General features: G+C 47.4%; 1 protein-coding gene across 1 annotated transcript in view; it reads left to right on the forward strand.

The window, feature by feature from the left end:
* Positions 1 to 14774, forward strand: part of LOC124119796 (pre-mRNA-splicing factor ATP-dependent RNA helicase PRP16-like) — a 110989-nt gene that overhangs the window by 11109 nt on the left and 85106 nt on the right. Inside the window, exons 4-12 of the mRNA XM_048388727.1 lie at positions 2748 to 3048; positions 3697 to 3809; positions 8718 to 8935; positions 10942 to 11127; positions 11359 to 11517; positions 11950 to 12096; positions 13777 to 13857; positions 14244 to 14405; positions 14521 to 14667. Of these exons, the coding sequence (XP_048244684.1) occupies positions 2748 to 3048; positions 3697 to 3809; positions 8718 to 8935; positions 10942 to 11127; positions 11359 to 11517; positions 11950 to 12096; positions 13777 to 13857; positions 14244 to 14405; positions 14521 to 14667 (1514 nt within the window). The remainder of the gene's footprint in view (positions 1 to 2747; positions 3049 to 3696; positions 3810 to 8717; positions 8936 to 10941; positions 11128 to 11358; positions 11518 to 11949; positions 12097 to 13776; positions 13858 to 14243; positions 14406 to 14520; positions 14668 to 14774) is intronic.

Consider the following 14774-nt stretch of genomic DNA (forward strand, 5'->3'; position numbering starts at 1 on the left):
CCACGCTCTCTATCAATGCCCTGTGTTCATGCCCTGTGTCCATGCCCTGTGTTCCATGCTCTGTGTTCCATGCTCTGTGTCCATGCTCTGTGTTCCATGCTTTGTGTCCATGCTCTGTGTCCATGCTCTGTGTCCATGCCCTGTGGCCATGCCTTGTGTTCATGCTCTGTGTTCCATGCTCTGTATTCCATGCTCTGTGTCCATGCTCTGTGTTCCATGCACTGTGTCCATGCTCTGTGTCCATGCTCTGTGTCCATGCCCTGTGTTCATGCTCTGTGTCCATGCTCTGTGTCCATGTTCTGTGTTCCATGCTCTCTGTTCCATGCTCTGTTCCACGCTCTGTGTCCATGCCCTGTGTTCATGCCCTGTGTTCCATGCTCTCTGTTCCATGCTGTGTTCCACGCTCTGTGTCCATGCTCTGTGTTCCATGCACTGTGTCCATGCTCTGTGTCCATGCTCTGTGTCCATGCCCTGTGTTCATGCCCTGTGTTCCATGCTCTCTGTTCCATGCTTTGTTCCACGCTCTGTGTCCATGCCCTGTGTCCATGCCCTGTGTTCATGCCCTGTGTCCATGCCCTGTGTTCATGCCCTGTGTTCATGCCGTGTGTCCATGGTCTGTGTTCCATGGTCTGTATCCATGCCCTGTGTCCACGCTCTGTGTCCATGCCCTGTGTCCATGTTGTGTTCCATGCCCTGTGTCCATGCTCTGTGTTCATGCCCTGTGTCCATGCTCTGTGTCCATGCTCTCTGTCAATGCCCTGTGTTCATGCCCTGTGGCCATGCTCTGTGTTCATACACTGTGTCCATGCTCTGTGTCCATGCCGTGTCCATGCCCTGTGTCCATGTTCTGTGTTCCATGCTCTCTGTTACATGCTCTGTTCCAAGCTCTCTGTCCATGCCCTGTGTTCCATGCTCTCTGTTCCATGCTCTGTGTCAATGCCCTGTGTTCCATGCCCTCTGTCCATGCCCTGTGTTCATGCTCTGTGTTCATGCTCTGTGTCCATGCCCTGTGTTCATGCCCTGTGTCCATGCTCTGTGTCCATGACCTGTGTCCATGCCATGTGTCCATGTTCTGTGTTCCATGCTCTCTGTTACATGCTCTGTGTCCATGCTCTGTGTCCATGCTCTGTGTCCATGCCCTGTGTCCATGCTCTGTGTTCATGCTCTGTGTTCCATGCTCTGTGTTCCATGCTCTGTGTTCCATACTCTGTGTCCATGCACTGTGTTCCATGCACTGTGTCCATGCTCTGTGTCCATGCCCTGTGTCCATGCTCTGTGTTCATGCTCTGTGTCCATGCGCTGTTCCACGCTCTGTGTCCACGCCCTGTGTTCATGCCCTGTGTTCATGCCCTGTGTCCATGCCCTGTGTTCATGCCCTTTGTTCCATGCTCTGTGTCCATGCCCTGTGTTCATGCCCTGTGTCCATGCCCTGTGTTCCATGCTCCCTGTTCCATGCTCTGTGTTCATGCCCTGTGTCCATGCCCTGTGTCCATGCCCTGTGTTCATGCCCTGTGTTCATGCCCTGTGTCCATGCTCTGTGTCCATGCTCTGTGTCCATGCTCTGTGTTCATGCCCTGTGGCCATGCTCTGTGTCCATGCCCTCTATTCATGCCCTGTGTCCATGCTCTGTGTCCATGCTCTGTGTCCATGCTCTCTGTCAATGCCCTGTGTCCATGCCCTGTGTTCATGCTCTGTGTCCATGCTCTGTGTCCATGCTCTGTGTTCATGCCCTGTGTCCATGCTCTGTGTTCATGCTCTGTCTCCATGCCCTGTGTCCATGCCCTGTGTCCATGCCCTGTGTTCATGCCCTGTGTTCATGCTCTGTGTCCATGCTCTGTGTCCATGCTCTGTGTTCATGCCCTGTGTCCATGCTCTGTGTTCATGCCCTGTGACCATGCTCTGTGTCCATGCCCTCTATTCATGCCCTGTGTCCATGCTCTGTGTCCATGCTCTGTGTCCATGCTCTCTGTCAATGCCCTGTGTCCATGCCCTGTGTCCATGCTCTGTGTCCATGCTCTGTGTCCATGCTCTGTGTTCATGCCCTGTGTCCATGCTCTGTGTTCATGCCCTGTGGCCATGCTCTGTGTCCATGCCCTCTATTCATGCCCTGTGTCCATGCCCTGTGTCCATGCTCTGTGTCCATGCTCTCTGTCAATGCCCTGTGTCCATGCCCTGTGTTCATGCCCTGTGTCCATGCTCTGTGTTCCATGCTCTGTGTCCGTGCTCTGTATTCCATGCTCTGTGTGTTCCATGGTCTGTGTCCATGCTCTGTGTCCATGCCCTGTGTCCATGTCCTGTGTCCATGCTCTGTGTTCATGCTCTGTGTGCCATGCCCTGTGTCCATGCCCTGTGTCCATGCCCTGTGTTCATGCCCTGTGTCCATGCCCTGTGTCCATGCCCTGTGTTCATGCCCTGTGTCCATGCTCTGTGTTCCATGCTCTGTGTCCATGCTCTGCATCCATGCTCTGCGTTCCATGCCCTGTGTCCATGCTCTGTGTTCATGCTGTGTTCCATGCCCTGTGTCCATGCCCTGTGTCCATGCCCTGTGTTCATGCCCTGTGTCCATGCTCTGTGTTCCATGCTCTGTGTCCATGCTTTGTGTTCCATGCCCTGTGTTCATGCCCTGTGTCCATGCTCTGTGTTCATGCCCTGTGTCCATGCTCTGTGTTCCATGCTCTGTACTCCATGCCCTGTATTCCATGCTCTGTACTCCACGCCCTGTACTCCATGCTCTGTACTCCATGCAGACACACCGTCGAGGTCCAACTGGGATGATGACGATGTCACCCCTCTGAAGCGGTCAGCGTGGGATCTTCCCACACCGTCTCAGTCCGAGCTGGACAGGGATTCCAGTGAGAGAAGCTTCAAGTCAAGTCATGACTGGGACAGGTCCGAGAGGGGACGTGACTGGGACAGGTCCGAGAGGGGTCGCGACTGGGACAGGTCTGAGAGGGGTCGCACCTGGGACAGGTCTGAGAGAGGTCAGGATTGGGACAGGTCCGAGAGGAGTGGAGGTTGGCCTGATCGATCAGGACGTTCAGACAAGAGGTTTGTGGTGCCTCAATAGCTACAATAAGACTTAGAAATGTGTATCGTGTGAATTAATCACTGCATGTGATTATGGCCAAGGGAGGAACAGAGGTGTTCAGGGTGGAAATGTGCTGCACCATGGTGTTCCTTGATATCATAAATACAGAGCTACAGATAAGCTGCATAATTGTATAAAATACTCCCCAAAAAATATTCAAAGCCCAATTACTTTCAATCAACTTGCGTATAGAAACACATGCATTAAATGAAAAACTAAAATGTATAAAAACCCAATGAAGCATTTTTCAGTATGCGTATAACGGAATTAATTTCCGAAACACAATTAAGTGCAAATTTCCGAGTCAAGCCTATATTTAGGAACGTTATATACATATTAGACATTTCATTTTGTTTAAGATCTCAAAATGTTTACTCATTTTGGGAAAAACACAATAGGGTGATGAATAGATGAGTGAAAAAATATTGGTTACCCAATGAAAAATGTAATAACCCAATTAAAATAGAAACCTTCGAGTAGAAACTCAATTGCAAAAAAAGTTATCTGGAGCTCTGTAAATAGAGAATTACCCTGCATTATTTCCTTTCATCAAAGTGTCAGATGTTAGATAATTGGATAAAAGCTGAATAGAAATGTCTTGTTTGCAGAAAGATGAGGAAGAATGTGGACGACACTCCCAGAGCCACGCCCACTTACAAGTACAACGAGTGGATGGATGATAAGAAGAAGATACAGTTCACTCCTAAAGACTCCAAGGGAGGTAACGTACCTGTCGCAATATTCATTCCTGTCCGGTTACTTTGTCTCACTGTCAGTGAAATAGAATACATCCTCAGCACCTGCTCCACAAACCCTCAACTCATAGAATACATCCTCAGCACCTCCTCCACAAACCCTCAACTCATAGAATACATCCTCAGCACCTCCTCCACAAACCCTCAACTCATAGAATACATCCTCAGCACCTGCTCCACAAACCCTCAACTCATAGAATACATCCTCAGCACCTGCTCCACAAACCCTCAACTCATAGAATACATCCTCAGCACCTCCTCCACAAACCCTCAACTCATAGAATACATCCTCAGCACCTGCTCCACAAACCCTCAACTCATAGAATACATCCTCAGCACCTGCTCCACAAACCCTCAACTCATAGAATACATCCTCAGCACCTGCTCCACAAACCCTCAACTCATAGAATACATCCTCAGCACCTCCTCAACAGACCCTCAATTCTGGTTGTACATATCAGCTTGTTGCTGGCAGAGTCTTAGAGAATAATCAACATGCTAGGAGTTCTGATTTATGATCCCCCTCAGCGTTAATAATTTAAGGGAAGACACTCAGCAATGTTTCTTATAAGTTGTTGTAAATATAACCCCTTGTGGGTTCTAGAAAAACAATGAAGAAAAGGTTCAGCAATATTGTTGTAACGACATCGTGATATCTCTATGTCGGAACAGTGGCTGGTCACATCTCCTCTTGTCTATAATGCAGCAACAGCACGTTACCGTATTCCACGTAATACGCGCCCAGGGCGCTCTCAAAATTAGAAATAGGGGGCTCTCATTAGAATATTATTTTGGTGAAAAAAACAGAGTTGAAAGATAAATTTCGTGGTTTATGCTGACAGCCTGAAATGTTTATGTAAGACAGATATATTTTTCTAGAATTTAATTGCCCATAATTAAGGGTGCATATGACACACGAGTGCGTATTGTACGCGAATAAATAAGTCTTGTGAACATTGATCAATTGGAAGGGGTGCTAATTGGGATTGTTCACTAGCCAATATATTAGCAAATGTTGCTGTGGGCGCTTATTAGAGCGGGGCGCTTATTACGTCGAATACGGTATATACTTGCCAGCCCTTGTTGTAGTACTGGGGTACATGTAGCAGGCTCTAGGGATGTCATCGTATATTGTGATATTGATCTATTGATATGTTTTGTGTGTCAATACTGTGTTGCAGAATTCATATTTTGTGTGAAGGTGATATACGAGCAAGACTGGCATGATGCGCTCCTTCAGGGCTCCAAAACAAATAGTTGTACCCTCTTTAAACATGTTAAACTATCCTTCTGCTCGGAAGTGTACCGGAAATGTATAACTGTCTAAATTTAGAGTAACCAAGGCCCTTTCAGATGTAGTTCACACCAATTAAACATCGAAATAGGGAGATCTGTTGGGCAACCAGGAGAACTGAGAATGTGTGAATTATGTAATTGTAACACTATTGGAGATGAGTTTCACTTGGTTGTGATTTGTAATGCTTATAATGTCAATAGCATGATTAGGGCAAAATATGTTTGTCAACGATTTTAGGTGTACCCATCTCGTTATACATTTAATCAGTTGATGTCCTCCCCTGAACCAGGTAGAATTAGAAATCTTGCCATGTATATATATCATGCAATGGTCTTGAGACAATGTAAATTAAATTAACATTTTATGTATTCCCTGTATACGGGGCCGATTACCACAGGAAGGCAGACATTCCATTTTAAACATTTATTGGATCAGTCTATCGGTAGTTGATTTTTAGCATTAGTTCATTAATTGCTGTATCTCTACACATTCAGAGTAAACAATTTTGTTATTTATCGATATATCGATATATGGATACTGTTGTGTCTATATATTCATACTAAACTTTCCAATCAATGACATCTTCACATTTGCAACCCTTAGTACTCTGTGATGATGGTACAGTGTGAATGTTGGATCAGGCAAGCCGGACACAGAGTTCAGTGATGACAAGGGCTGTTCACGATGTTAATGTAGAGTGTGAATGTTGAATCAGGCAAGAGGGACACAGGACAGTGATGACAAGGGCTGTTCACGATGTTAATGTAGAGTGTGAATGTTGAATCAGGCAAGAGGGACACAGGACAGTGATGACAAGGGCTGTTCACGATGTTAATGTAGAGTGTGAATGTTGGATCAGGCAAGCCGGACACAGAGTTCAGTGATGACAAGGGCTGTTCACGATGTTAATGTAGAGTGTGAATGTTGGATCAGGCAAGTAAGACACAGAGTTCAGTGATGACAAGGGCTGTTCACGATGTTAATGTAGAGTGTGATTGTTGGATCAGGCAAGTAAGACACAGAGTTCAGTGATGACAAGGGCTGTTCACGATGTTAATGTAGAGTGTGATTGTTGGATCAGGCAAGTAAGACACAGAGTTCAGTGATGACAAGGGCTGTTCACGATGTTAATGTAGAGTGTGATTGTTGGATCAGGCAAGAGGGACACAGGACAGTGATGACAAGGGCTGTTCACGATGTTAATGTAGAGTGTGAATGTTGAATCAGGCAAGCTGGACACAGAGTTCAGTGATGACAAGGGCTGTTCACGATGTTAATGTAGAGTGTGAATGTTGGATCAGGCAAGCGGGACACAGAGTTCAGTGATGACAAGGGCTGTTCACGATGTTAATGTAGAGTGTGAATGTTGGATCAGGCAAGCGGGACACAGAGTTCAGTGATGACAAGGGCTGTTCACGATGTTAATGTAGAGTGTGAATGTTGGATCAGGCAAGTAAGACACAGGACAGTGATGACAAGGGCTGTTCACGATGTTAATGTAGAGTGTGAATGTTGAATCAGGCAAGCAGGACACAGGACAGTGATGACAAGGGCTGTTCACGATGTTAATGTAGAGTGTGAATGTTGGATCAGGCAAGTAAGACACAGAGTTCAGTGATGACAAGGGCTGTTCACGATGTTAATGTAGAGTGTGAATGTTGGATCAGGCAAGTAAGACACAGAGTTCAGTGATGACAAGGGCTGTTCACGATGTTAATGTAGAGTGTGAATGTTGGATCAGGCAAGCGGGACACAGAGTTCAGTGATGACAAGGGCTGTTCACGATGTTAATGTAGAGTGTGAATGTTGGATCAGGCAAGCGGGACACAGAGTTCAGTGATGACAAGGGCTGTTCACGATGTTAATGTAGAGTGTGAATGTTGGATCAGGCAAGCGGGACACAGAGTTCAGTGATGACAAGGGCTGTTCACGATGTTAATGTAGAGTGTGATTGTTGGATCAGGCAAGCGGGACACAGAGTTCAGTGATGACAAGGGCTGTTCACGATGTTAATGTAGAGTGTGAATGTTGAATCAGGCAAGAGGGACACAGGACAGTGATGACAAGGGCTGTTCACGATGTTAATGTAGAGTGTGAATGTTGGATCAGGCAAGTAAGACACAGGACAGTGATGACAAGGGCTGTTCACGATGTTAATGTAGAGTGTGAATGTTGAATCAGGCAAGCAGGACACAGGACAGTGATGACAAGGGCTGTTCACGATGTTAATGTAGAGTGTGAATGTTGAATCAGGCAAGTAAGACACAGAGTTCAGTGATGACAAGGGCTGTTCACGATGTTAATGTAGAGTGTGAATGTTGAATCAGGCAAGCTGGACACAGAGTTCAGTGATGACAAGGGCTGTTCACGATGTTAATGTAGAGTGTGAATGTTGGATCAGGCAAGCGGGACACAGAGTTCAGTGATGACAAGGGCTGTTCACGATGTTAATGTAGAGTGTGATTGTTGGATCAGGCAAGTAAGACACAGAGTTCAGTGATGACAAGGGCTGTTCACGATGTTAATGTAGAGTGTGAATGTTGAATCAGGCAAGCGGGACACAGAGTTCAGTGATGACAAGGGCTGTTCACGATGTTAATGTAGAGTGTGAATGTTGGATCAGGCAAGCGGGACACAGAGTTCAGTGATGACAAGGGCTGTTCACGATGTTAATGTAGAGTGTGAATGTTGGATCAGGCAAGCGGGACACAGAGTTCAGTGATGACAAGGGCTGTTCACGATGTTAATGTAGAGTGTGAATGTTGGATCAGGCAAGTAAGACACAGGACAGTGATGACAAGGGCTGTTCACGATGTTAATGTAGAGTGTGAATGTTGGATCAGGCAAGTAAGACACAGAGTTCAGTGATGACAAGGGCTGTTCACGATGTTAATGTAGAGTGTGAATGTTGAATCAGGCAAGCAGGACACAGAGTTCAGTGATGACAAGGGCTGTTCACGATGTTAATGTAGAGTGTGAATGTTGGATCAGGCAAGCGGGACACAGGACAGTGATGACAAGGGCTGTTCACGATGTTAATGTAGAGTGTGAATGTTGGATCAGGCAAGCGGGACACAGAGTTCAGTGATGACAAGGGCTGTTCACGATGTTAATGTAGAGTGTGAATGTTGGATCAGGCAAGCGGGACACAGAGTTCAGTGATGACAAGGGCTGTTCACGATGTTAATGTAGAGTGTGAATGTTGGATCAGGCAAGCGGGACACAGAGTTCAGTGATGACAAGGGCTGTTCACGATGTTAATGTAGAGTGTGATTGTTGGATCAGGCAAGCGGGACACAGAGTTCAGTGATGACAAGGGCTGTTCACGATGTTAATGTAGAGTGTGAATGTTGAATCAGGCAAGAGGGACACAGGACAGTGATGACAAGGGCTGTTCACGATGTTAATGTAGAGTGTGAATGTTGAATCAGGCAAGCAGGACACAGGACAGTGAGGACAAGGGCTGTTCACGATGTTAATGTAGAGTGTGATTGTTGGATCAGGCAAGCGGGACACAGAGTTCAGTGATGACAAGGGCTGTTCACGATGTTAATGTAGAGTGTGATTGTTGGATCAGGCAAGCGGGACATGGAGTTTGGCGATGAACAGAGTCAGGAGGAATGGGAGGAAGAGCAGCGCCGCCTGGACCGGGAGTGGTACGGGATGGACGAGGGGTACGATGACGACCACAACCCCTTCTCCGGCACCTCTGCTGAGTACACGAAGAAGAAGGAGGAAGAAATGGAGCAGAGGAAGAAGAAGAGGATGTCTGCCCGGCAGCGACAGATCAATAAGGCAAGCATGTGCTTCAAGCTATCAGGGGTCAGATAAGTAAGGCAAGCATGTGCTTCAAGCTATCAGGTGTCAGATAAGTAAAGCAAGCACATGCTTCAAGCTATCAGGGGTCAGATAAGTAAGGCAAGCTCATGCTTCAAGCTATCAAGGGTCAGATAAGTAAAGCAAGCACATGCTTCAAGCTATCAGGGATCAGATAAGTAAAGCAAGCACATGCTTCAAGCTATCAGGTGTCAGATAAGTAAGGCAAGCACATGTTTCAAGCTATCAGGGGTAAGATAAGTAAGGCAAGCACTTGCTTCATGCTATCAGGGATGAGATAAGTAAGGCAAGCACATGCTTCAAGGGATCAGGGATCAGATAAGTAAGGCAAGCACATGCTTCAACGCTATCAGGGATGAGATAAGTAAGGCAAGCATTTGCTTCACGCTATCAGGGATGAGATAAGTAAGGCAAGCACATGCTTCAAGCTATCAGGGATGAGATAAGTAAGGTAAACACATGCTTCAAGCTAGCAGGGATGAGATAAGTAAGGTAAGCACATGCTTGAAGCTATCAGGGATCAGATAAGTAAGGCAAGCACATGCTTCAACGCTATCAGGGATGAGATAAGTAAGGCAAGCACATGCTTCAAGCGATCAGGGGTCAGATAAGTAAGGCAAGCACATGCTTCACAATATCAGGGGTCAGATAAGAAAGGCAAGCACATGCTTTACGCTATCAGGGATGAGATAAGTAAGGCAAGCACATGCTTCTAGCTATCAGGGATCACATAAGTAAGGTAAGCACATGCTTCTAGCTATCAAGGATCAGATAAGTAAGCTAAATACATGCTTCAAGCTGTCAGGGGTCAGATAAGTAAGGTAAGAACATGCTTCACGCTGTCAGGGAGCAGATAAGTAAAGTAAGCACCTGCTTCTAGCTATCAGGGGTCAGATAAGTAAGGTAAGCACATGCTTCAAGCCATTAGGGAAGAGATAAGTAAGGCAAGCACATGCTTCTTGCTATCAGGGATCATATAAGTATGGCAAGCACATGCTTCTAGCGATCAGGGATCAAATTAGTAAGGTAAGCACATGCTTCAAGCTATCAGGGATCATATGAGTATGGTAAGCACATGCTTCAAGCTATCAGGGGTCAGATAAGTAGGGTAAGCACATGCTTCTAGCTATCAGGGATCAGATAAGTAAGGTAAGCACATGCTTCTGACTATCAGGGATCATATAAGTATGGCAAGCACATGCTTCTAGCTATCAGGGATCAGATAAGTAAGGTAAGCACATGCTTCAAGCTATCAGGGGTCAGATAAGTAGGGTAAGCACATGCTTCTAGCTATCAGGGATCAGATAAGTAAGGTAAGCACATGCTTCAAGCTATCAGGGGTCAGATAAGTAGGGTAAGCACATGCTTCTAGCTATCAGGGATCAGATAAGTAAGGTAAGCACATGCTTCTGACTATCAGGGATCATATAAGTATGGCAAGCACATGCTTCTAGCTATCAGGGATCAGATAAGTAAGGTAAGCACATGCTTCTAGCTATCAGGGATCAGATAAGTAAGGTAAGCACATGCTTCAAGCTCTAGCTATCAGGGAAGAGATATGTAAGGCAAGCACATGCTTCACGCTATCAGGGATCAGATAAGTAAGGTCAGCACCTGCTTCTAGCTATCAGGGATCAGATAAGTAAGGTCAGCACCTGCTTCTAGCTATCAGGGATCAGATAAGTACGGTCAGCACCTGCTTCTAGCTATCAGGGATCAGATAAGTAAGGTCAGCACCTGCTTCTAGCTATCAGGGATCAGATAAGTAAGGCAAGCACCTGCTTCTAGCTATCAGGGAATTCACTGATGTCTGGGTTTGTTGTCAGTTCATCTCAGGGACCAAACTGTGTCACCTTGTTTAGAAGCAATATGACAAGACATTTTTGTACTTTGTTGTAGAGGCTTTTTACACATGCATAGATACACGTCTTTAAGCAAGTCATTAAACGTGAGATGTTTTGCAGGATATTGAGATGTGGGAGACCAACCGCATGTTGCGTAGTGGTGTCGTGGCGAAGACCAACTACGACGAGGACTTTGAGGAAGACAACGTAGCTCGCGTACACTTGTTGGTTCATAATATAGTCCCCCCATTCCTGGATGGACGTATAGTGTTCACAAAACAACCCGAACCCGTCGTCCCTGTCAAGGTAATACAACACATGGCAACTTGAAGTTTACATGTTACTATTTCTAGTGTTACCATGGTTACTATTTCTACAGACTGTTTCTTGTGTTACCATGGTTACAATTTCTAGGGCCTGTTTCAAGTGCGACCATGGTTCCTATATCTACAGACTGTTTCATGTATTTCCATGGTTACTATTTCTACAGACTGTTTCGAGTGTTACCATGGTTACTTTTTCTATGGGTTGTTTTAGGATCCCACGTCCGATATGGCGCAGGTTTCACGGAAGGGCAGTCAGGTAGTGCGGGCGCACCGAGAACAGAAAGAACGGCGGAAGGCGCAGGTTAAGCACTGGGAGTTGGCCGGCACCAGGATGGGCGACATTATGGGCATCAAGAAGAAGGAGGAGGAGGTAGGCACAGCCACACTCAAGTTCTCTTTGTAAAGTCAGCTTGGAATATTACCAGATTTGTCCCTGCCTCGCCATCATCCATACACTTTCTCAAGTCAACTTCTGTTGTGTTTCTGCCCAGAACATATGCCCACACCTACACTGGAGGTTTTACATACCACAACCCTGCATTATGTAAACTATAACTGTACATGTAATTGTATAAAAATGCAAATTGACAATGACTGAAAAAGAAGTACTGTTCTATGAATACTAGCTTTCGCTGTGATGTGGCCGTCAAATCGGCTGTGTACTTTCTGAAGTGGTTCCTGTGATTTGATACCTCCGATTGGTCAGAATCAAGTAGTTTCCATTCCATGTGTGAAGTAGGCATCGGGAGCCCAGTCAGTGAAGAGACAGCGAGCACTGTCAGATTCCAATTGTTTGCTCCAGGATGAGACGGAGGAGAAAGACTTCAAACAGGACCACAAGTTTGCCGACCTGATGCAGGAGAAGACCCAGGCTGTGAGTGAGTTCGCTCAGCGCCGCACCATCCAACAGCAGAGGAAGTACCTCCCTATATTTGCCATCAGGAACGAGGTAAGTCACAGGCTCATTGAAATCAGATCTTATATCCCATTAGGCTTCCTCCCTGCATAGACCTGAGCACACCTCCACTGTGTCAGGTGAGATGAGGACACCTCCACTGGAGATTGTGTCAGGTGAGATGAGGACACCTCCACTGGAGATTGTGTCAGGTGAGATGAGGACACCTCCACTGGAGATTGTGTCAGGTGAGATGAGGGCTGTAGTGCAGTGTCCGTCAACGCAGGGCTGTAGTGTTGTGTCTGTCAACTCAGGGCTGTTGTGCAGTGTCCGTCAACGCATGGCTGTTGTGCAGTGTCCGTCAACGCATGGCTGTTGTGCAGTGTCTGTCAACTCAGGGCTGTAGTGCAGTGTCCGTCAACTCAGGGCTGTTGTGCAGTGTCTGTCAACGCAGGGCTGTAGTGTTGTGTCCGTCAACGCAGGGCTGTAGTGTTGTCGTCAGTCAACGCATGGCTGTAGTGTTGTCGTCCGTCAACTCAGGGCTGTAGTGTTGTGTCTGTCAACGCAGGGCTGTAGTGTTGTGTCCGTCAACGCAGGGCTGTAGTGTTGTCGTCAGTCAACGCATGGCTGTAGTGTTGTCGTCCGTCAACTCAGGGCTGTAGTGTTGTGTCTGTCAACGCAGGGCTGTAGTGTTGTGTCCGTCAACGCAGGGCTGTAGTGTTCTCGTCAGTCAACGCATGGCTGTAGTGTTGTCGTCAGTCAACGCATGGCTGTAGTGTTGTCGTCCGTCAACTCAGGGCTGTAGTGTTGTGTCCCTCAACGCAGGGCTGTAGTGTTGTGTCCGTCAACGCAGGGCTGTAGTGTTCTCGTCAGTCAATGCAGGGCTGTAGTGTTCTCGTCAGTCAACGCATGGCTGTAGTGTTGTCGTCCGTCAACTCAGGGCTGTAGTGTTGTGTCTGTCAACGCAGGGCTGTAGTGTTGTGTCTATCAACGCAGGGCTGTAGTGTTCTCGTCAGTCAACGCATGGCTGTAGTGTTGTCGTCCGTCAACTCAGGGCTGTAGTGTTGTGTCTGTCAACGCAGGGCTGTAGTGTTGTGTCCGTCAACGCAGGGCTGTAGTGTTCTCGTCAGTCAACGCAGGGCTGTAGTGTTGTGTCCGTCAACGCAGGGCTGTAGTGTTCTCGTCAGTCAACGCAGGGCTGAAGTGTTCTCATCAGTCAACGCAGGGCTGTAGTGTTGTCGTCCGTCAACTCAGGGCTGTAGTGTTGTGTCTGTCAACGCAGGGCTGTAGTGTTCTCGTCAGTCAACGCATGGCTGTAGTGTTGTCGTCCGTCAACTCAGGGCTGTAGTGTTGTGTCTGTCAACGCAGGGCTGTAGTGTTGTGTCCGTCAACGCAGGGCTGTAGTGTTCTCGTCAGTCAACGCATGGCTGAAGTGTTCTCGTCAGTCAACGCAGGGCTGTAGTGTTGTCGTCCGTCAACTCAGGGCTGTAGTGTTGTGTCCGTCAACGCAGGGCTGTAGTGTTCTCGTCAGTCAACGCATGGCTGAAGTGTTCTCGTCAGTCAACGCAGGGCTGTAGTGTTGTCGTCCGTCAACTCAGGGCTGTAGTGTTGTGTCTGTCAACGCAGGGCTGTAGTGTTCTCGTCAGTCAACGCATGGCTGTAGTGTTGTCGTCCGTCAACGCAGGGCTGTAGTGTTGTCGTCCATGGTACAGCTGCAGGTTGTTTCTTCTTCAGCTGCTGAATGTGATCCGAGACAACAGCATCATTATCATCGTTGGGGAGACAGGCTCTGGGAAGACCACCCAGCTTACACAGGTGAGTGAGTGAGTGAATGAGTGTGAGTGAGTTGGGTGTAACGCTGCTTTTAACACTATTCCAGTAATATCGCGGCATGTCAGCTTAATGTGGGAGGAAAGCCCAAAGTGATGCAGGTCTCAGACGTTTACCACTTCGATGAAACCCATGAGCATAGGTTTCTGGCGTGCCCAAGGGACGCAACTCTGCACAGTGAATCGCAGCGCCTTAGACCACTGGGCCACCCGTGCCCCCAAGTGAGTGAGTGAGTGAGTGAGTGAGTGAGTGATGTTTATACACTGACCAGACCACCCAGCTTACACAGGTGAGTGAGTGAGTGAGTGAGTGAGTGAGTGAATGGTGCCTTACTGTACATGATGTCCTGACACTGCTGCTCCTTCCCCCAGTATCTCCACGAGGATGGCTACACCAAGTTCGGGATGGTTGGCTGCACTCAGCCCAGGAGGGTGGCGGCCATGTCAGTTGCTAAACGAGTCTCGGAGGAACTGGACGTCAAACTCGGGGATGAGGTTGGATATGCCATCCGTTTTGAAGATTGCACTTCCGAGGTAAACAACATAGCATAGTCTACAGTCTGCAGGATGAGGTGAACTAACACACCTGTAGTTTAGTAAGCACAACTGTTTATGGAGATGATAGTTGCAACATTCATGTGTGTTTCAGAAAACAATGATCAAGTACATGACTGACGGTATCCTGCTGCGAGAGTCGCTCCGGGAGTCCGACCTGGATAACTACAGTGCGGTCATCATGGACGAAGCTCACGAGCGATCCCTCAACACAGACGTGCTGTTTGGCCTACTCAGGGAGGTGTGTAGCACTGACCACTTGGCTGTGTCCAGTCTGTAGGTCGTCAGGACGTTTCTACAACATACTATCACCATCCACAGTATACTGGACCAGAAGTTTACACACCA

The sequence above is a fragment of the Haliotis rufescens genome, unplaced genomic scaffold (assembly GCF_023055435.1).
Source record: "Haliotis rufescens isolate VD_foot unplaced genomic scaffold, xgHalRufe1.0.p SCAF_78, whole genome shotgun sequence".
NCBI lineage: Eukaryota > Metazoa > Mollusca > Gastropoda > Lepetellida > Haliotidae > Haliotis > Haliotis rufescens.